Source organism: Fringilla coelebs (genome assembly GCF_963513975.1).
Source record: "Fringilla coelebs genome assembly, chromosome: 4".
NCBI classification, from domain to species: domain Eukaryota; kingdom Metazoa; phylum Chordata; class Aves; order Passeriformes; family Fringillidae; genus Fringilla; species Fringilla coelebs.
This window is the reverse complement of record NC_140032.1, coordinates 69,029,608-69,053,131: the sequence shown is the minus strand read 5'-3', so window position 1 is coordinate 69,053,131 and position 23,524 is coordinate 69,029,608. Positions and strand designations below refer to the sequence as shown.

Here is a 23,524-nt window from a genome sequence, read left to right as displayed (position 1 = left end):
CTTCTTCTTTTGGAACTAACAAGAGTAAAGCATTTGACAGGCAGATTTATATCCATCTCCTAGCAGTTAAAGAAATGAGTTTTTCTCCAAGTGTATAAGGAGAAGGGGGCATCCAAAAAGAGAAAAGAGCATTAAGGCCACGGATACCCTAATTAGCCAAGTGGAAATAGATGAGATAATCAGAAGTTATTCACAATGGGCTGGGAGCTGCCCAAGGAAAAATTTTGCCAAGAAGCTGAGTCCTGATAGTGATAATATTAACCCAAATAAAATCTGACTAAGGTGGCTTGGTGGAAATACTCTAAGGAGCAAACGTTACTAAATCAAACATAAAAATGTATTTAGGCTTGCTTACTGAAATGTTTTCCAGCGTTGAATTTTGAATTGCCAACTTAGGGTGTGAGATTGCAAATTTTTACTTAAATATGCATCTTGAAATTCATGATGGTTTTGAATAAAACATTGAACTAGAGGGGGAAATGTCAAGGATTTTGCATAATACTAAGAATAATTTTTAAAATGGAAATTAGCCTGTAGCCAAATTACTTGGAAAATTATAATTACTTAGAATTATAATGATAAAAAAGACATTTTTAAGTTACAGCGACTAAGACATACTGTATGGGGTGCATTTTGTCCATAATTGATGTGATTTTGAATACAGATATATATTCTTAAGCCTCAGAGGGGTACATGAAGATAATTCTCTTCATCTCAGTGCAGTATTGCCAAACAACAGTGTCAAAAATTGTTTGTGAGTAGCATTTCCAGAACAAATTTAAACTGAATCAATTGTGAAGCAGCAAAGATTAAAGATTAATATTAGGCACTGATTTGAAATGGAAGATGAGAATATGTGTCTGTGAATAGAAAGCCTTAAATCATAGTCAACCTACTCTTTTAGTTTTAAAATGCAGCATATATCGTGTGGTAGCTGTTACAGGAACGGGGCAACTGTATATGTGTAGGATATATTTCTTCAACAGGCTTCTCCTTAAAAAAATTCCAGACTCTTAAGCGAATCAGGTTCTGACCTGGTTGCTTTGGAAATGCCATTCTGAATTGCTGGAATAGTTCTGGAATGCATCGGTTTTCAATCACAAGGAAAAATAATAATTTCTGGTAAGAATATTTGTACATGGGTGAAAAATAGGTAATTTAGATGTGAGCCTTTTTGAATGTGATTACCAATGAAATTCTGAGTTTTCTTCTCTGTTTTAGAACCCCTGTGATGACAAACGGCACAAAGATATCTGGTCTAAGGAAAAAACCTGTGATCGGTTACCAAAATTCTTGGTTGTAGGACCCCAGAAAACTGGTGAGATTTTCTTTTATTCCAGCAAGATAGGCTGTGTGTAAGCTCAAATACGTAAAACAATTAATCACTGCTGACTAAGGCTGCTGTGTAGAGATCTTGACCATTCAGCAGCATTTTTTCATTTTTGGATACCATGCAAATATAGCTTCCTCACGTGAGTTACAACAGCAGTCAGTACTCATTGAAAATGCAGGGTTCAGGTGTGTGTCAGCTTTTTGTGTGTGTGTCATTTATGTCAAAATGAGTAAACTTTGAAAAAGAGGTGAACCAGGCTGACAAGCTCTTGTCAAAGTAGAAGAAGGAAAAGAGACATCTTTCAAATGGGTTGGATTCTGAATTGCAAGTTCTTGTATGTGTATTGTTTACAGGATCTTGTTATTTCTTGGCAATTTTTTCAAGTCAAGAAGTTCCTAATGGACTTTTTTACAAGTTTTAATTACAAGATTGCACTAGCTTATAAGTTTACTCAATGGTTATTTTTCTTCTCTGTAATCAGGAAATTGCAAAACTCCTTTCATCTTCACCAGTCCCCAAAAGCAAATGAATGCAAGATTTTCAAATTATTTTTGTGACAGTGTCATATACATAAATGGTTATTTTTTGAAACATGACTATTTTAACTTGGAAAAACAAATTTCAACACTGGTACTCCAGTTGTCTTTATTAACTAGTTACAGTTCTTTAAATGTCCTAATTCTAAAAGCTGAGAAAGTGCAGGATCTTAAGTGACATAAATCAACATCCCCTCAGTGAATAGAAAGGGAATAAAGCTGATTTAGTCCCATCTGCAGCTATGATCCCCCCAAAAAATATACGTATGTTTGTATTTTTATTTTAAATCTTGGACTTTTATCCTACTTGCAGGTACTACAGCCTTGTATTTGTTCCTGATCATGCATCCTTCCATCATTAGTAACTCCCCCAGCCCAAAAACCTTTGAGGAGGTACAGTTCTTTAATAGAAATAACTACCACAGGGGGATTGATTGGTAAGATGGGTTATTAGTATAAATATAAAAGTTTATATATTGTGAACAATAGAAAAATGACATTACTGTTGATAATGGTAACTGTGCATATATAAAGTGAGATAAGAAATAACCTTTAGTGTCTTTCTGAAATGAAAAATAAATGCAAGTGAATAATGTTCTTACTACAGAATATCTTAAATGCACTAACTTTTGTGAGGCTTTCTTGTAAATATCCAGACATGAATATGTGCAGAGCAGTAATAAAATAATGTATTTCTTGTTACACATGCCATTGAAAGTGGGACAGTAATGGTTGGTAGTTGGATATATGGACACAAAAGTCATGTTCCTGCTGGAAATCTTAAGAGAAGAAAGATGCTATCAGGAAGAGGCATTTCTTCCTTTAAACAGGATACAGCAGTAGCAATAATGTAAATAAAAAATGGGGGCAGGGAAAGCTTCTCAAAATGTTCTTTAAAGATCAGGTAATTAGGAGAATGTGTCTGTGTGGGTCAGTAAGTGGTGCTGAGACAGAGCCTCTGTCCCTGCTGCCACGTTCACTGTGGCTCCCTGGAAGTCAGCAGGCACAGCTGCACCTGAAGGTCACTCCTGATTCCTCTGTTTTCCCAAAGTGCTGCACTGTAAAGTACTGCAGCATGAAAGCTGGTGACATGCTGTAGCAGCTGGGGAGCACCAGTGAAGGATTATTGATTTCTTGTCTTGTTTCTTTATTTTGCCCCCAGTTTAAGGGAGAATACATTGATTGCCTTTGACTTTGTGTTCATCCATAAAACCAACGGGGTGAAGGCTGTTCTGTGGTCTCGGTGCAGACACATCAGATCCAATTTGTTTGGCACGCCACTCGTTTTCCCAGAGGTGTAATTGCTGTGGCACGTTCTCACTGGGAAGGGTGGTGAGTCAGCTCTTGTGCCAGTGAGAGGTGCTGGATGAATGAATGAGTGGCAGTGGGAAATTGCTGCTGAGGCATTGGCAGCCACTGAGGAGGACATGCAGGCGGGTCAGAGCAGCTCCATGCTGATGGAGCAGCCGAAGTACAGCGAGCCCATTCTTCCACAAAATCAATGTTTTCATGTTGCTGCAAAACTACTGTGCTGCTTCTCTCTTTCCTCCTGCCTTATCCGCTTCCCTAAGGTGCAGGTACAGCTTGCACACATCAGGTTACCTTCATCTGAACGTGGCACTGTGCGTAAAGCTCACAGTGGTCAGTCTGTCTAAACCAGGCACATCTCTTGCACGGGTTCTCACCACAGCACCCACTCTGTGCCCCACCACCCCTGCCAGGTTCCCACAGTTAGGTCTCAGATCCTCCTAATTGTTAGATTTGCATTCTGACTGCCAGGCAGATCTCTCAGACCACCTAGTCTGATAGTGTGTTTCAATGCTGGCTTGTAATGAGCTTGCCACTTTGTAATTAGGTACAAGGGCTCTCCTCATTAGTCCATTAATTGGCTGGGATTCCTGCAAGGATCACAAATAGCAATCAGTTCAATTTTGTTTACAGTTGTGGAGATGGGGCTTTATCCCTGAGCTGACTCATAGTCTTTGTCCAAGGTTGGATTTGGAGCAGGGCCAACTACAGAGGCAGAAGAGGGTTCTTTTAGCCCTCGGAACCTCAGTATTGCCATTTTGAAGGCTGTGTAGGTGTAAATTGTAGGCTTCCTACAGACGTGGCAGAGTAGTAAGATAAGAATCGATGTTGCTGTTGTTGAAATGCAGAAGTCTAAACAGACCAGTCCTGCATTTCTTTAGGTAAGCTTTGTTACAGGTCTCTTGGAGAAGTTTCTCTAAAGCATTGTCAGCTTCATCATTCTCATTAAATCAGCCCTAACACTTTCGGGAAATGAAAGTCCACTGACTTCAGCAGTTACAATTTCAGAGCCAACAAGAGCCCATCATGTGTATTGGAAGTAGCTCATTTGTACAAAAAGAGCAAAGTCTAAGCCCTGGAGGAAATCTCGGTCCTTAAGCATGGTCTTCAGAAGAGGCTGTTTAAATAACATTTATTTTCTCAATACAGGTTAACTGAAAAGTCAGGAGGGCCAAAATTTCCTATTTATTGTTTTCCCCAGCAATAACAAGAAGTGATCTGAGGGCCAGGTATAGAGGAGTCATGACAAAGCAATTGCAGGAATTTAACTACAGCTTCATAACAGATGAGGCAAGCTCACAAAAAACCCTAAAACAACTACAATCCAATTTTCCCAAAAAATGTGACTCACAGAAAAATCAGTGAATTCTGTCACTGCTCAGAAACCTTTAACCTGATGAAGCTGTGGGGGATTGCTTGAGTGCATCTTCCCATATAAATAGCCTCTTCTCGGTGAAAGCATCTGATTGATACTAAGTAGCTTTTTCTTACAGTATTGCAGTTCAGTTGGTGTCAGCAAAAGGCCAAATTTGGAAAACTCAATTTGTACTTAAGACTTGAGCAGTTTGTTCTGACTGAAAAGTGAGAACTCGTGAATTTTAAATACATAAATACTGTAATATTTTTATCCAGTTTAAAAAAAAAAATAGCTGCTATGTCTAGTTACATGTAGTGAGGAAGCAAGCTAGTACCAAGTAAAATATGATCAAAGATTCAGTGTAAGCTTTGGTTTGCTTTTTTTTTTTTGCACTTAGGCTTTTATTTTAATTGAGTACTCCAGAATAAAGTATGCTTAACAGATTTATCAGCCTTTGTGTGATTTTTAAGAAGTTCTGAGGATCATGTTGCTTTCCCAGGTACATGGATTTCTTTCCAACTCCTTCTAATGTCACCACTGACTTCCTCTTTGAGAAAAGTGCCAACTATTTCCATTCTGAGGAAGCTCCCAAGAGAGCTGCTTCCCTCATCCCCAAGGCCAAAATCATCACCATCCTCATCGACCCGTCCGACCGCGCGTACTCCTGGTACCAGGTATGCACTTGGGAGGACATGGGCAGGCACCAAGCTTCTGCCCTGAATCCTCTCTCTATGTCCTCTCAGGATTATCCCTATAGTCAGTGACCATCTGTGATCACCCATGGGCTAAGATATCTGTCATATTTTAAAGTATCGGTAACCACTTTTTCAAGTTATCTATGATGCAAGCCTGTAGAAATGACCACTTAATTAATGCAATCAGCACATGCAGAAATTAGTATATAGACACAGTTATCTAGTTCATGCTCAAAATACAGGATAGGCTAAGAAATTTTTGTCAGTAAGAGCAATGAGTTTTGCCTTGTTTCCCCAGCTTTTGTGGTCTGTAAAGTTCCAGCAATGTCACTTGTTTTACAGCATCAGCGATCCCACGAAGACCCCGCAGCTCTGAAATTCAGCTTCTATCAGGTGATCACAGCTGGCCCTCGAGCCCCCTCTGAGCTCAGAGCTCTCCAGAAGAGATGCCTGGCACCTGGATGGTATGCTACCCACATTGAAAGATGGCTCACTTACTTCCCACCTTACCAGGTGAACAAGACTCTTGACATCCTCATCCCATCTATCTGTCTGTCTATCTGTCTAGTGTGTATGTATGTATGGAATATACTGTTTTTAAAGTTTACCTTTGGAAAAGTCTTGCCTACTGACTGCTCTGATCTTGGGGATAGTGCTACAAATCATTACCCTCCTTCTGGCCCCATGTAAGGTCAAGCTTCAAAAGATGCACATCCTAAGCTCTGAACGTCATGTGATAACAGCAGACCAGGCAGACACTATCACATGATTTCTATCTCCTTGGGGATTTATTTCTGGAATGGAATTTTGTGACATTGGCAGCGTGTCTGGCACTGCTCCCCACCCAACAGTTAGAGGGAGGTTGGCTGCAATCCCAACCTTCTGTTTATCCAGGGCTCTTGTAGCTGAGACAAGTTGGCTGGAGTCTGCACCTTCTGTTTCCCCAGAGTGTGCCAAGGAAGCTCTGATGCATCTAGCTGCTGTCATTCTCCACATACTCTCTTTTCAGCCAGCCTTCTATATCTCCTCATGAGATCCACAATGCTGTAATATCCTGACTCTTGAATGAAATTCTTCTCATTATGTTTTCATTAGCTTTTCTCCACAAGTAGCCCATGAGTATTGAATAATGTGCACTGTCATGCAGATTTTTGCCAGATTTTATGTCCCACAGTGATAATGAAGAATCAGCCCTGATGGCCTTATGTTTTATCTGGAAAAGTAGTAGCCGTTAATATAATTTTTTCTTGGCTGGGCCAGTCTCTCTCACTTTCCTGACAGTATTTCTTATCTTTCTAGATCCTTCACTGCTAGTTCTGTATTGTCACAACAGCTTCCAATGCAATACAATTTCAGATTTAATTAAAATATGATTTACCCTGCTCCCAGGTCGTTAATGATGATGACAATTAAGACTGGGCCCATGATTGTTCCCTGGGGCAGTACTCTCCATATGATGGAGTTTTACAGAGGTGGAAGTTTCAGTTGCAAGCCTGAAATAATGAATTTCAACTTAAAGCTCCATTTATTTTCTCTGTTGTAGTTGCTGATTATTGATGGACAGCAGTTGAGAACTGACCCATCTACCGTAATGGATGAAGTTCAGAAGTTTCTGGGAGTCTCTCCTCATTATAATTACTCTGAAGCCCTAACGTGAGTTAATCAGTTCATCATTTTCACTTGTTCCTATATTCCTAAAATACCAGCTAGTCTGTAAGTCAGCTCACTGCAGAACAAAGCCCTTCCTAGTTCCTTGAGCTGTCAGTAGGGTGAATTGTTCAGAATACAGTTTGGGGTTGAATTTTCTGTGCATCATTCAGTGAGCCACTTGGTTGTTACAGAAGTAGAGCTCTGACAGACAAAGTGCTGCTTTGTGAGAATTGCATATGAATTTTGAATGGATCAAAATGAATTTTACTTCCATAAGTGGAACATGAAACGCTGATATGCAGAAACAGAAAGCAAATAGAATAATTTCTCTTTATTTTTGGCATTAGCTTAAAAACAGATTCAGTTACGTCAGTCAGGAATGTAACATGCACTCTTCTGGATTCTGACTCCTACATTCGGTTACACGCAAATTTTACACCACACAATGTTTGTTTCAGGTTTGATTCTCATAAAGGATTCTGGTGTCAGCTCTTGGAAGAAGGCAAAACCAAGTGTCTTGGAAAGAGCAAAGGCAGAAAATACCCTCCTATGGATTCTGAGGTAAAGCATGCTGTTCATTGGCATTGTACAGGAATTCAGTTGGCACATACAGGACATGACACAAACAAAATCATGAGACAAGACAAAATTAAGTAGGAGTTACTTGTTTGGCTACCTTTCCCTACAAAGGATATGTTTTAGATGGCTGTGGGCTGCATAGAAGTTCAGTTCTTAATTTCAAATGTGAAGATTAAATCATTAAAAAACGACAGCAATGAAACACCCCCTCCCACAAATTCTAAAACTTGGCACCCCTTAGAAAACTAAATGTGCTGCTGCTGAAGTCCTGTCCCCTTTACCTTACGGACTTAAGCAGCAGAAGTTCCACAGAGCAAGTTTCTATCATCAGATAGGTGTATTTGTGTGGTCCCTTGTCTGTCAGCCTAGTTAGACTGTGACAGGTAATGCAGGCACTCCCGTAATCCAGTTTTAAGAGAGGTTAGGTTCTGTTTCTATGAATTTTAAAAATTCCTTCCCCAGACAAAAGCTCAAATGGGGAAAGTTCAGTCAGCTCAAATGCTGCAGCCTGTACCCAAGGGCAGTTGAGTCTCCTATTCTAGCTCTAACTTCCATGTTGATTCTGTCTTGCATTGCCATTTCAATTAGCCTGGCTAAAATGCAAATAAAAACCTTCCGTTGGAACTGCAGTAGGAATTAATGTACCAAGGACTTTTTCCTCACAGTACTTAAATTATAAATAACTTCAAATCAGTAGAGTCATACCGATACAAAACCATTGGGTGAAAAGGATTTTGGTCAGAGATGAGAGAAGACTGTGTTTGTGCAAACTCTTGTCTTTTTCACCTCTGAATGATTCTGAAAATGGAGGTTGCTAACTGATACAAGTCTACATAGAAAGATATTTTAGAAGCTGTTTCTTCAATCACACTGCACTAAAAGTATCTCTATCACCTTCAGTGATTCTAAATGTACAAGACTAAGAGTAGAATTAAATTCTGCTTTGACTTTGGTGTTCATTTTGGACAACCCTTGTTTCCCTTGAAATTACCTTTCAGAGTTCAGCTCCTTGCATGCAGTACATAGCATAAAACAATATAAATTGTTTAAAAGAAGTGAAGTTGTCACACGGGTCAAACCAACTTAGAAACCTCAAATTCACATCAACTGCAGTACAGCATTTTATTAAATGCAAACCTCTCCTTTTGTATCCATCAGTGCAGGGCCTTTCTGTCGAGCTACTACAGAGATCACAATGTGGAACTGTCAAAACTCCTCCACAAACTGGGACAGCCCCTGCCATCGTGGCTGAGACAGGAACTACAGAAAGTGAGATAGCATTGGAAAAGAGCTTTTTGAAATCTCTTCCACGCTTCAGTTGTCATACCTGAACTTTCCAGTGGCTACCAGAAGGTCTTGTAAGATATACCTCTTCAAAAAAGTGTCAAGGTTAGAAATTATTTCCATATGCTGGCATGTGGATTGTAAAAATACATGTGTTCCTTAGAGCTCTGGTGGGCCAAATCTTTCTCATAAACATTTCTGGGCCTGTGGACTTGTGGACTACTGTGCACATCTGTGGAAGTTATTTACAGCTGGTGTAAGCATCAGAGATACATGACCTGTCTGATTTCATGGTAAATATTCGCATTTTTATATATCAGTTTTAAAGTGTTGTGTCTCATGTAGGTTTTGTAGCCCTTTGTTTGACCACTGGCAGTTCTTCTTAGGATTTGATTCTTGTGTTGCATAGGATAAGATAATGAAATGTAGCACAAAATGCCCACAGTACTTCTGCCTTTGGAATCAGCTTGTTAATGCCCAAAGTGTGTGCAAACACTGGGGAGCGGTGCAGTTATCACCTGTCATTTAGCTGTGCATGGCAACAAATGCACCCAGCAACATCTGCAATCCACAGGTGTAGAAAGAAAACCACAGAGAAGCCAAAACAGAACCCGTGATTGTATCTGGTAACAACAAACCCTCGCAGTGTGGGAAGGGCCTTTGTCTGTAGTTGAAATGTCTGATTTTGTACTGACTGAGATGTGAATTATCTGAGCAGAAATTTGACTGGATGTGTGAAGCACACCAGTTGCAGTATGAGACTTAAACAGTTGTGACCCAAACGGGAGCAGTGCAAGCAAGAGGCTCTCACCCCTGGTTCTGTGAGTGGCCAGATCCAAGCACTGCACTCTGGGCTTACGTTGCTCTGAGTCAGGAGTGAGTCCACCGAAATGAATTAAAAACTCCTAAAAAGCAGCAACAGATCCCTACTTTAATTGCCTTAATTTGCACCACTATTTTCCCTTAATTTATTTGCCTTTAACCTATGCTTTTTCCCCCTCAACCTCATCAAAGCGTAGCATCTTTCTGCAAACTTCAGATGACATCAGCTGCAAAAATGACCAGATTTCCAGATGAAAATACCAGTTCTGTTCCCAGATACATTAAACGTGTTTGGTATTAAATATCAAGAATAAGCTTTAGAGGGGACAAAAATAAATACAGTGTGTAGTCATGGTAGAAAATTACACTGAAATCATGGGACAACACAAATATCTGCCCTTGCAGGCAGATATTTGTGATAGTTCTCAACAATACATCTCTCAATGCATCAGTTTAGATGTGAGATAAAAGTGTAATCAATAGTGCTTGGAAGTTGAGGAAGATCATTGGAAACTTGAGCTAAATGTAGCCTTAATGCTCCTCACAGAACTTTGCCTCTGAGTGTTTCTAAAGGCATGAAGGATTAGCAAAAACAAAAAAGAACCACAGTACTAAATGCAAGGCTTTGTACAGGAGCTCTGTAATGTCTTCATCGTTTGTTTCAGGGTGAATATTTAAAAACATGCATCAGATGGTGGAAAATCTTCCTATGTCTCAGTGCTGTTTTACGACATTTATGTAATCATGCAATTTAACTTTCAAGGTAATGGAATGAAAACCAGTCTGTTATTCCCTAAATAGAAAACAGATGTTGAGATCCTTACTGTACCTCTAACTGGTAATCTTTATTATTTATTGGTTTTGTCTATGTAATACGTGGTTTTGATAGGCCTGTAAAGAAAAAAATCTAGACAGATTTGCTGTATATAACAATATTCTTTACACAGCACATTTTTGCTAAGGGAATATGCATGATTAAGGATGAGGACCTACTAGAGTAGACATTTTTTAAGATGAACATTTCTATTATTTATTAGAATGAGAATTTCATTTCACTTTAAATATTCAGTCATATGGATTTGTCTCAAAAGCTGACTTGTCTTAAAGTACTTCTTATTTGATAAAAGAAACACTCTGGATTCTGAACATCTGTAAAAGCAAATACTCTGCATGCTACGGACTGCTCGTGCATCCTGCAAGCATCCATATAGATTTGTTACAGTTAAATTGAATAACTGGAGAAAATACCTGGGGTTTTCATCCTGTCATGATTGATTTTATTCTTGATACAACCTGGTGTAACATCACTCAAATGTTTTAAAAATGCAGGGACTGCACAAAGCTCCTGTTGTGCATTGCTGCCTCAGTTCTCCATGTTCTTCAGTGAAACAGTGTTATAAAAGAGAGGAAAATGGGAAAAACCTTGGGCACTGTCAAGTGCCTGATGTTTTCAGGGTGAGAACACAGAATGAGTACCTCCTACATGCAGGAGGAATGGCCTTCAGCATCATTCCTAGTTCATTCTTTGTTTTAAAGAATTCCCCCTCTGTCTTCTTGCCCTGGGAAAGCAAGGCCCTGACAGATTGAGAATGAGTGGGCAGTCAAGGACAGAGTGGTGACATTGGTCACATTGTCCTCTGGGGACTTTTACAGCCCATCTGTGGTCACCATGAGGTACTGGGACAATAAATCCTCCACATGCACGGCCTCGGCCTTGGGTGGATTATTAGTTGTTTGTAAAAGGATGGTATGAAGCCGTGGGGGATTTTATTCCAGAACTATTCTATTGAAATGTGTTCTTACATTTAACAGGAGCCTTTAAAAAGCACTTGTAACACCAACGTGGTGAAGGAGGAGGAGGCTGAGCACAGCATGCAGACAGCAGCTGGGTGTGTGTCAGGGGATGCACCTGAGTACAGGGGAGTAACCAAGTCATACCACATGAGTTAGCTGGCAAAGTGTAACCTCTTCTGTTCACAGCTTACCTGCAATCAGTGTTTGATTTCCAGAAGTACACCATCAGTATTAATACTTTTTAAAAAGCAGGTTTGTTACAACAAATCTGTTTGCTAGTCCAAGTCAGACGTTTCCTTGTGGCTGGTAACACAGCTGTGGTTCCTGTTCCCCCGGTAGGTAACTGCACAAGCTATTTCTTTGACAACTGCTTGATTTTGTGAGTTTCATCTTCGTTTTCATAAACATGATTCTGAAATTTGCTTTATGCGGACATCAGTGCCATTAAAAAAACCATGTGTGGTTCTGAGCAGATACTGACCGTTTAGGGGTGTAAACACAGAGACTGATCAGAAATCACCTAATTATTTGAGCTAACATTGCTGAGAATACTGTGACATTTTCCCAGTTCTACTTGTGCAGAAAGAATGAGTTTGGATGATTTGCAGACTATCTTGTACAGAATATCCTTTTTCATTGCTTAAAAATGTGAAACTTCCTCAGGAAGAAATAAATAGATATTTCAATGTTTATAGATGTAATACTCTTGTCATTCACATTGAATGAAAATTGCTGGAAACATTTTTCTCAGAGTTTTTTTTAAATAAAAAATAGATATTATTCTGATAGTGGCATGGTATTTGAAGTGCAACAATAAACTCTGATAAGAAAATGTAGTGCTGTGTGGAAGTGACTTTCATGTTCACAGAAGTTGTCCTTTTCCAGGTTGGTTAGCAGCCACTGCAGCTTGACGCTGAGCTCTAACACAGTCCAGCAGCAAAGGAGCAGCATGAAATGTTTTCAGAAATGAAAAGTACTGCTTACCCTTGCTGTGAGTGAATATTGCTGCTTTATGCAGCTGCTTGTTTTACTGCTTTTGCTTCCTGCTTACTTTTTATTTCTTGTGCCAGCACTTGCTAATGCGCTGGAGAAACATCTCCAGAGTTTGCTATTTTTAAGATAACAAGGAAAATTTATTCAAATCATTTGCCTCGGGGATTCAATAGTTGTGCCAATGCATCAGACTACACAGACATGAGAAAAGCTTTCTTTGGAGAAACCTCTGAAGATGGTATGAATGTTCAAAAGAAAATTCACTGTTATCAACAAATTCAGACCAGAATACAAAATTGTACTTATCTAGCTGGGTAAAATCTGCTATGGGGAGTGTGGGAGATAGGAAACTACATTAACAAAATAGTGCATTCATTACAGAGAAATGATGCAACTTAAAATTAACAAGTCTAAGCTTCTTGTATAATAACCATCTCTATAAGCTCTTAAAAAAACAGTCAAGTAGTAACAAGTTATAAGAAAAGGGGAAAGATCCTTGCTACAAATAATAATAGCTTTTTGGCCTCTGTCTTTGATTTATCTACCTTCATATAATATTTCTTTTCAGTTCTTCCAGTCCACCAATTCCTAGAGCTCAAAGGCAAAAGATGCTTTTATTTTTGTTGTCTCTCTGGGCCACATGGATGGAGAAAGCACAACAGTCAGCAAAGGGCAAATCCCAGGAGCAGCAAAGTGACCAGCAGCTGAAACCAAGGGCCAGGGAAACCTGAGTGGAGGAGGAATTCAGACCAAGTAAGGGTGATCATCTTCCCTGGACTGAGGATGACTAATAATAGTTCAATAAGCTGCTGTGGTGTGAAAGTTACAGTAATTAGGGGAGATTTAGATTTGACATTAGGAAGCATTTCTTTATGAGAAGGTGTTCAGACACTGGAACAGGCTCCTTGGAGAGGTCGTTGATGTTCCAGGCCTGTCAGTGTTTAAGAATCATTTGGAAAATGCCTTTAACAACAGGCTTTAACTTCTGGTTGGCCCCGAGGTTGGCATTTGGCCTGATGATCCTTGCAGGTGCTTCCCAACTGGAATATTCTGTTCTATTCTATCCTGTTCTAACTCCAAATTGAGGTGTGGTTGTTTGGCCAGCGTGCAGTTGCTCACAGGGACTGGAAAAGGAAAGTAAACTGTGTTCACCTAGAGGGGTGACTTCATTTGTCTAGCACATCTTTCGCGACCTGTGATTTTTATTTTAGTCCATGGTTTTCAAGTACCAAGCAGTATTATTGTAGCTTTTAAGGCCATCTCATGACTGCACCAAGCATACACACACGTCTATTTACACACACAAAGCAGCATCGCTGCCTCAGCCAGCTGCAGGTCTCTGTTTTCTTTTGGAGAGTGCCTTAACCCGTTTCCCCCCGGGGCTGCTGCTCGGTATCTTCGGGACCGAGCGAGAATTAAAAGGCGAGAGGGATCGATCCCATCGCCGTCCGCGCCTCCCCCTCATAGCCGAGCTCAGTGCGCGTGCGCTCCGTGGCCTCGCCCACTGCCGGAAGCCCCACCCCCAGCCCGGGGTCCCGGAAGCGGCCAGTTCCCGCCGACGGCGCGCGAGGATCGGTCGCGTGCTTATGGGGCTGCGCGTGGGCGGGCGCGCGGCGCGGCCGTTGGCGCTGAGGGGGGCGCGCGGCGCGGCCGTTGCTGCTGAGGGGGGCCGCGGCGCGGCCGTTGCTGCTGAGGGGGGCCGCGGCGCGGTTTTGCTGCTGAGTGGGGCGCGCGGCGCGGCCGTTGGCGCTGAGGGGGGGCGGCCGCGGGAAGCGTAGGGGAAGGGTGAGAGTGAAGGTCAAGTGGCAGTGACGGCGGCGGTGCTCGCGGATCGGGGGCCTTCTCCACGGCGGCAGAGGAGCGGAGCGTAACAGACAGAAGGTAGGCTCCGTGAAGGCGTGGGCTGCATAACAGGGAGCGAGCCGGCCGCGCGGGGCCGGGGACTGGGCCCACATGAGGGAGGGAGAGAGAGAGAAAGGGAAAATGGCCGCCGCCACGTGGCGATGAGAGGGGTGGTGGGGGAAGCAGAGATCCATGACTCCATGGGAGCTGCCGTCTGTGGCTCACTCCCTTCCTAGACATGGAAGAGCAGGGCCTTGCTAATTGGCAAAACTTTTACCCTCTTGTGGGTATGAGTCGTTGACTGTGGCAAGTAACAAGCCGATTCTGCCATGGGGTTAGCCGTCTCCGCCTTCTTTTGGGGGCTTTTTTGTTGATTGGTTTTTCAGGTTTCTTCCCTTTTTTTCCCTCCAGGAAACTATTGCACCCTATTTTTACAACTTTTTTAATCTTTTTTAATTCCGCAGGAGCACCGAAGCTGAAAGCATGGAGACGTAGTTGTTACAGATCCTCTTCCCAAAAAGTATGTGTCTGGCTGTACCTAATATGTTCTTCAGAGGTGAGATTTGGGGCAGGAATAATACCGATTTGATAATTTATGTTTAACGATTACTCTATTGTGAGTTGTCCTTTGAAATCAAGGTATTAGGGTGTTTTATTTTAATGCATGCTTCATTTTTATGTCTTTTCGGGACAGGAAAGTGTAATGGAGTGCATAAATGTAACCAGAAGGAATTGGGTTTGGATATAGAGACATTAGAAAACATAATCCGTTATTCCTAGTATAAAAACACACTGCCGGTACTTTGCCTGCCAAACTAGAAGCATCTGAATGCACAGATTTCTCTGGGATATCCTGGGCAAGAGGAGTGTCTTTTTTCATAAACATGTGAGTTCTAAGACATACCTGCAGCTGTAGGAACAAGGGAGAGTGGAAGTTAATACCAACAGCTTTGTTTCGGAGCAGCATTACAACTTCTGGGAGAGCATCCTACTGTTTGGTGCTGATTGTTGTTTGTTTATGTTTCCAGCAGCAATATTAAACCGCCTCAAACTTGTTTTTACAGGGGAAAAACCCTCTTGAAAGAAGATGAGGCTAAATTCCACATATGAATTCTAGGAGTAGTTGTGTCTAAACATGTTCGTTTTCAGTTAGGGTAGTTGTGTTTAATTATCTGGAATTGATGCCTTTTGGGAGCAATAATATTTCTGGTTATCAAGCAGAGCTAGTAAAAGCTAAGCTTAGGCTAGGTCTTTACCTCGATTTTTAAACGAAGTTACAATTTGTAGCTTTAATGAGAGCTTCTGCAGTCCATCTTGATGAAGAGGGGCTGGAACACAGCTTACTGTGCCTAAAATTAGCTTTGACTGCTTCTATTTGACAGATACACTTAGGATCTCTCTGTGTGCTGAGCCTTAAGCTATTAGAGTAGCTGGTTTTGGTAGTTGAGTGGCTGTACTGCACCTTCAGGGATGGCTCCTCTGCTCTCAGCGTGTTAGAAAGGTTGTTGCAAACTGTGCTGCAGAAGCTGCGGGTAAGTTTTTGAAGTCTGGAAAATTGAAAGTCCAGCTGTAATTTTGGTGTCTGTGTGAATGTAAAGCCTTTGAATGTATGAATAAGTCAATAAAGAGACATGACTGGCTGCAAGTGTGGTTCCTTTTTGAAAAACTGCTGGTAACTAAAACTTGACCTACACGTGTTTGCCAGGATGCCATATATACACACACGCCAAATCTGCTGGTTCTGGGGACACACCTTTTGGGCAGAATCTGGTTTCAGGTGGCTGATGCATTGTCTGGGAACTGCTCCAGAAGTGGTGTGGTTTTAATCAGGTAAGTGCTGCAGGGCAGAAAACAACTTTAAATAGAGTTGAGTTTTGCAGCTGCTGAGGGATCTATACTTAAGAAAATGGATAGAGATCCAGTAGATGGTGAATCATTGCATACTCAGACAAGATACTTAAATGTACTTAGTGAATACCAGTTGTGTTGGCACAATCTCTTATGGAATAGCTCTCAAATAATAATGTATCTTTTGCAAATAGTTGGAAACTGAAAAGTTAGAGGGAAAGGGGGGGTTTGAAAGGACTGGGAAACAAAATCTGAAGCCAGAGCTGAGATGATCAGCATGCGGTGTAATTGCTGCTGAGTGTTTGGCAGCTGAGGTCAGGATTCCTGCTTGAAATGAACAGAGCAGAACTGTGGGCTCTAATTACAGTGTGGACTAGGTCTGAGGAAATGACTTCCGGTGGTTGTGTTTAGTGGGCGGATTAGGGAGCTGTCATAGGAAATTCAAATTTTTTTTAAGCATATACTTTCCCTGCCCAAGTGGAAGTACAGTTGAATGTGTTTTCTTGTGTGGTGGTGTAACAAGTGATAGCACACCTGTCTAACTGGTGGTGCATGATTACTCTCTTCTTTTAACAGCCTTATCATATGGCTTACTGCTCTGCATTCCAAGGTGGTGGCTGCCAAGCCTGGTGGCCAGCAATCAGGAGTGCGTCCTCAGAATTCCCTTTTCTCCAAAACCATTGGATTTCTGTAGTATCCTCCGCACTTGTAGAAATTACATCTGCTCTGCAAGGGCGGTTACTTGCTTATCTTAAATAGGCAAATGCCAGGCCAACTGGCCCTTTTATTTTGGGAAGGTGCTTAGGGTTGAGATTAGATACACATTAAGGAGGTTTTGTGTGTCAGTTGCAGTAATGTTTATTATGTATTCTCTGGCAAATAAAAACTTGGGAAGTTTGGAAGGGCTGTATTTAACTAGAAGTCTTTATGGTGCTAGGGAGCCTGGAGAGATGACATTTCTTGAGGGTTGTCATCTCATCTGGTAATCAGTGCAGTGTTTTCATGGTGAGTGCCACCATTAACAGAGTTACTAAACAGCTTTAAGAGTGTAGGATGAACTTAGGACAACGTAACTGGTCTGAGTTGAAGCACTGGGAATGAGACAAACTCCTTTTGGAGAAAATAGACTTAAGTTTGTATGCTTTGAGGAGGGTGATTTCAAGAGTCCCCTTAATCAGTACAGCCCATGTGAGTTTTACCCAGCTGATGTTCTGCAGCAGCTGCCTGTACATCTGTGGTATTAATTAACATACAGAAATTTTAGTCAGTGTGGCAGTTTTTATTGTGTACATGTACACCATCAGGCTCACTGAACAAAAATGAGAATGGCGTGAGATGGAGGTAATTTCATTTTATGTTAAAAACTGAGAAGGCATGCTCAGCATGGAAAGAATAGTGCAACATTTTAAAATCTAGCAAAGCATTCTATTAAAAGAGCAAAAATAACAAAGTACCGTACTAAGTCTAAATGTTTACTACACTTAGTATGCGGGCTTAGTTCCCCCTCCCCCTCAAAGTATCCTGTTTCTGTGGTGCAGCTATTAAAAGATGATTATTTCCCCTGTATATAATGCATATATTGCACTATGTAGCCTACTTCATAAATCTCTATGGGTCTTGTACAGCAAAACTCAGATGTTACATACAGGTACTTTGACAGACTGACTTCCCTTGTAATTAAGGGCTATATAGGAGTAAATATGTAATGGTTTTGAAGTTGACTAGCACAGTGTTTTGCATTGGTCTAACAGTAGGTGGTCACAGTACAGTGATTTATGATGTTTTAAAATATTTTGCACTATTTCACATAGTGTGGAATTGCAGAGAACTAACATGTATTAAAGCACCTCATGTACTAGTTTAGCACCAGTTACAATAATTAGTCCTGACCCTTGAAAACTTAAGTTTGAGGTTGGAGATATTAAGGGCCAAATGTTCAATCATATGGGCTTCGTCAATGTCATTGCCACTTCATATGCAAGTGAGTCTTGGATATTTTATAACACCAGAGAGACACACAACAATACAAAAATGAAAAATTGCCCACTTACAGCATGAATACAAGCACCCCACTTTTTCACAAAACACCACATAATACAGTCATAGCCAGTTTGGGGAATAGGAAACTATGAAATAGTCAATGGTGGTCGCAGTTTGCACAATCACTATGTGGTGACATTCATCTGCCACACTTGTCACACTGGAGTGTTTCATGGCCCACAGCTTTCAGTTGTGTTTTTATGAGCATGGTTGGTACTGTGATGCATAGAGCACACTTGGACTCAGCACGGTGTGCGGATTGTAGTGCTGAGCTGTAGTGGCTCCCTCCCCAGCGAGTCAGTTCACAGGTCATGTCCAGACTGATGTCTTTCAGTGTTACAATAAAGTGGTGATTGCCTGCTATGTTCTAGGTTCGTTGTTGTGGCCCTTTCTCAATGGACAGTACGTTGGTTATCCATGCATTTTTTTCAATAAATTGTTAGGGATTTCATAGCATGGGGAACAGTATTTGGAAACGTAACTAAATGACATCAAGATGTGTCAGTGCTTTAGAAGTCACTGAAAACTAAGCTTTCCTGTGAGAACAGTCTAAACCAGTGTTGAAACTAAGCAGGAGAGAGTTTTCTAAATATTACTTTATAGGAAACATAGTTTAAGACTTTATAGACCTTTTCTGACAAGTTTTGACTCAACAACTAAATTTTATGTATAACTTTGTCTGCTTGAGCAAAGCCCAGCAGTGAAAGGATAGGGATCTTTGTTAGTCTGTGTACTGACAGCTAGTGGTAAATAGAAAAAGTGAATCTTCTTCAAAATGCTGTATATACTCAAAATTGCGAATTTCAGAAAAAGGACAGATGCTACTTAAGTGAAGTAAATAAGTTGTTGCTCTTGCAGCTGTGCAGGATGTTTGTGGGGAAACTGTCACTGTACTGCCTCTTTTACTTGGGAATGTACTTTAGGCACACTAACCTGTGAAGACGTTTAGCCAATTAGTTGGGAATGTGATTATTGACCATTAGTTTCCTTCCTGCATTTAATACATACTCAGAATTACTTCTCAAGAATCAGGCTAGGAATGGTCTCAGAAACTACTGAAACATGCGTCAGATTTAGAGGACTGAGTGTAAAGTCATGGGAATAATAGACTAAATAAACTAGATTGAAGATTAATTGAGATCTGTAATTGTAGAGAAGCTTGGAGCATAAATAGCTTGGAGCAACAGTCTTGTGGGCAAAGTCTCCAGCTGTCCTGCTCCAGTATTACTCTAGCTGGCTATCACTTTTCCCCTTAGATACATGGTAGCTTGTTCATGCAATATTTAAACTTCTGGAACAGGAAGGACAGTAATCCCTAACTGGAAGGCTTGAGTGTATACAGCTTGGATTTAATGAAAACAAAAACACATGAATCAGGAAAATATCTGTTTCCACCCACTGTGGGCCCCAGCCGTGCACTGCATGTGCTGTTCAAGTTGTCCTGCCTCAAAGTTTAGTTTTCATTATGGGCATTCATAGTTTGGTCACACTTTTAATCCAGGGTACGAAAGATGAAACTTTTGTGTAGACACCTGGGGAATCTTTGACCCCACAGCCGTAGCCCCAGGAGGTGACACCGTACACAACCCAGCTTTCCCCTGGGCGTTCACACATCAGTGGTCCACCGCTGTCTCCTTGACAGCTGTCAACTTGTTTCTGTTCCTGCACGTTTCCAGCGCAAAGCATTCTTCCTGTGAATCTCCTTTTGTAGCGCTCTTCACACACCCTCTTGGGAAGTAAGGGGATGGCAGCCTGTTGCAGTGTTCTTGAATAAGCCCGTCCTAAAAAGGAGATCCAAATTATTGTCTCATTACAATGGTCAGTCTTGGAAACATAGATGTGATTTAATACAATTTTTGCTCTCAGGTCTTCACACTGCTTTATTATTGCATAAAATTTCTGGAAGCAAGACTACTAAAAAACAAAATCTCTGCATTAAATACTAAAATACGGTAGATGTTGTAAATGTAAAATGTAGATGCTTTTTATAAAAAGTTGCTTTTCTGCATGTGTTCTCTGTATCTTTCCAAGTCTGGGGTTTGGTTTGTTCTGAGCACTTTGTCTCTTCCACAGAAGAGCATAGGCTTTAATACCTCTATGTGGAAAAAGTTTTGGGGAGTCTTGAGCAGCTAAGGGTAAAGCAATAGAAATCCTTTGTTTCTATGTCACCAGTTCAAATCTAGTGTAGCTCAGCCTTAACAGGTGCTGCATCTTCTGGTGGCTTCCAAGTAGATCTTTCCACTTTTTTTCCATAGCTTGCACTTCCTTCGGTTGAAAGCATGAGCCATTGTTGATTTTACCTTTTTTTAAGTAAAATCTTATAACTTGTGAAGCAATTATGATTCATATAGTAAGTGTGAAATGTCAGCTGAGGTACTGCAATGATGTAAATTCTTATCATAAATTGAAGCCAATTACTGCAGTGGTTACTGTTTCCTGAAATAGATGTCCTAAGTTAACAGTAGTGCAGGACTTTCAGTGAATTATGTAAAAAGGCTAGACAGGGCTAGGCAATGAATCAACAATTCACTGCAAAAAACCCACCCTACATGTCTCTCTCATTTATTGTAGTACAGTGACCCTGACATCTGTGCACACAGATTAGAGCCTGTGAAGAGGAGGGGCAGATACTTGGCCTTGCCTTGTCTCCTTTGGCAGTTCGAGTGAGTCACTGGAACAAAGGCTCAAGTGTGGTTGCTGTCTTGCACTGTATTCAGCACCACAAAAACATAAAAGTAAAACATGGTTATTAATTTGTGAAACATTTAAAGGACAAAGGCCTTTAAGAGGAAGAATCTTGTACTGACCAAAAAAAGCAAGTAGAAGCCTGGAGTGCAGATTGCGTTGAGACTCTTGTAAATTTTGGCAAGATGTTCTGTTATTTAAATCAAAGCTGGTTGAAAATGTCAGTGGTAACCGGGAACACTAAAATGTTATTTGAAATTCTATCATGTGCATATTTTCCATCCATTTTTATATTGAAGTATTGTAATTTCAATAACCTTTTTTAAATTAAAATATTCTTGGTCCTTACCTTTGAAACATTAAATGTGTTAGAGCTGTTAGTTATGTACTGAGGCAGGGGGTGGGTGATAAGCTGCTGTGAAGGGTGTGCCTGGCAACAAATAAGCTTTTTATTCCTGCTTGTCATTCTTAATGAGGCCACATTACTGACAGGGTCTGTGATTTAGAGTGGCATGGTTAATCACTGCTTGGATACAAATACATACTACAATCAGTAAACAAAATACTGTCATTCCTGGTTAAGGATCAGGAGAGAACATATTTGCCTATGTTAAAAAGGAGTAAAATACTTTCATTTTGAGCATTTTCTTCTTTAAATTTTTTGAGGTTTTTTTTTTTTAAACAGCCTCAGATAACCAGATTGGTGCATGGAAATGATTTTACCTGTGTCACCCCATCCAGTGATGAAACAGTTGGGAGCAGTTTTCTGTGGTCGCTCCCTCCTCAGTGGCAAGCAGGCAGGTAGAACATGGGTGCTGAACCTTGCACACTGTTCCTCGGGGCCCTGCAGCCTCAGCAAGGCAATGTCGTAGTCGCTGCTGTCAGGCCTGTAGTCCTTGTGCACCACAATCTCCTGGACTCCGATTTCCTCCTCGTACTCCTCCAGCACAAGCGTGTGATAGTCTCCAACCCGCACTACATAGTTGCGAGTGTTGTTGCCATACCTGAGATGGAGGTGATACCAAACAGGACTGACTCAGGCAAAGTCACATCCTGAGCATGCTGAGTTCATCACTTTCTTTACTGTTCACATAACTAATGTGAGCAAAAGATTTTTTAAAGAGCAAAAATGCTTTCTCAAACGTTTACACTGACATTTCAGTGTGTCCTAAAGAATCTAAAAGCCTTCTTCTGAGGTTTTAGGTTGTGCCATGTTCTTCTTGGATATTTTCACAGGCAGTTTTCTTATGGCCATTTGCCATGACTCGCCCTTCAAATGTACAAGGTGTGCATTATAAATCTATTTAGGATGGGTAACACAAACTGCCAGTAATTGCAATGACAGCCTGAGTATTGACATCATTGGGCTGCTCCAAATAATTACTGGAGCACTGACAACAGTGTTCAGGCCTGTTTCTTGGGTTGGTTGAGGAACTTTAGAGGCTTATGTAACTTAATAAAAAACTCTTACATCAACTGAGATTATAGTAAGGATGACAAAGCATTTGTGCATCACAAGCACAAACTATTGTCAAACTGACAGGAGACCTGTACATCTTAGGCTAGTTTTGCATCTGATATAATCCCAGTTTCTTTTACATTGTGGACTAAATTGTAAATACATTAGAGATTACTACTGTGGCTGAAATAACAATTTTCTGTGCATGCCTTTGAAGGTTTTTGTATTACGCACAGACCTTCCCACGCAAAATGCAAACAAGGGAGTACTGTTGGGTACATGAATTTATTTTAAAACATGGCTAAGCTAACAGATATCTTTCCTTTTATTTCTCCCTTTCCTTAATTTTCAACAGGAAATTTCTAATATGCTTGGAGAAAATAGTACCCACAATGGCCCATCACCTTTCAACCTATGCCTGTTCTTTTTGTACCGTCCAGCAATGTTCTGGTCTCCATAGCTTGTTAAAGCCTGCTTGAGGAGCAGGAGACAAAGCAGAAAAATTACAGTTTTCTGCACAATATATAGCTGTACCACTCAATATTTTTTCTAGTTGTGGGTTGCATTCCTGGTTGCCTGTAAAGCTTTCTTGGTCTAATCCTTCAGGTCTTGCATGAGCAAAATTTCACTTCTAGGCTTCATGGAGAGAGAACTGCAGGCTGTGAACAAACATTCCTTCATCCAAAGATTAACTTCTGTATAGGATATATTAAGGGGTTTTTCCTATGTTTCATCATGTTTCTAATTATCCAGTTATTTTTTCTAAATGTGCAGACCTTCCAATTTCCCTATAGCTGTCAGAATAACTCAAGACAAGGATGGGTTATAAAACAAAAAAGAGCTTCAAACATTTTATCTTAAATAATGTATCTGCCAAAGTATAGAAACCAATAATTCCACTGTAGTACTGGTAAACAATTATAATAATCATGCATAAAATTATGCTTAATTTTTATTCCTAGTATAGATGAGGCCACATTGGTTACTAAAGCAGAGTTCCAATTTCCAGGATATGAGAAATGGTATACTGGCCTTTCTCTTGTCCATCTGCGGAAAATATGTGAAGAAGGCACTTGATCTATAGATAGCTCTTGGAAACCTATCCCTGAGATCATTTGGAAGTTCAGCCCAGCCTGTCCAAAGCCAGCTTAGAGCTAAAGGCTTCCCTCATTTGCAGTAAACACTAGTGCATCCACAGGGTGTTGGAGCTGCGTGCTTAGGTCTAATTGCAGTTTAAATGTAACTTCTGGGACAAAACAATACTTTGGTCCCTAAGACCATGGGTGACAGTTTCAGGGT

The 23,524-nt window shown here is 40.8% G+C and overlaps 2 protein-coding genes across 2 annotated transcripts in view; one reads left to right on the top strand and one right to left on the bottom strand.

Moving 5' to 3' along the window:
* Positions 1–8,736, top strand: part of LOC311152793 (bifunctional heparan sulfate N-deacetylase/N-sulfotransferase 3) — a gene marked incomplete at both ends in the record, with an annotated part of 41,804 nt that extends 33,068 nt beyond the window's left edge. The window contains 7 exons of the mRNA XM_084204175.1: positions 1,222–1,318; positions 2,183–2,306; positions 5,034–5,208; positions 5,572–5,742; positions 6,773–6,882; positions 7,338–7,440; positions 8,617–8,736. Coding sequence (XP_084060301.1) covers positions 1,222–1,318; positions 2,183–2,306; positions 5,034–5,208; positions 5,572–5,742; positions 6,773–6,882; positions 7,338–7,440; positions 8,617–8,736 — 900 coding nt within the window. The remainder of the gene's footprint in view (positions 1–1,221; positions 1,319–2,182; positions 2,307–5,033; positions 5,209–5,571; positions 5,743–6,772; positions 6,883–7,337; positions 7,441–8,616) is intronic.
* A 10,818-nt stretch (positions 8,737–19,554) lies between these two features.
* Positions 19,555–23,524, bottom strand: part of PRSS12 (serine protease 12) — a gene marked incomplete at both ends in the record, with an annotated part of 30,788 nt that continues 26,818 nt past the window's right edge. Inside the window, 2 exons of the mRNA XM_084204945.1 lie at positions 19,555–19,862; positions 21,490–21,770. Of these exons, the coding sequence (XP_084061071.1) occupies positions 19,555–19,862; positions 21,490–21,770 (589 nt within the window). The remainder of the gene's footprint in view (positions 19,863–21,489; positions 21,771–23,524) is intronic.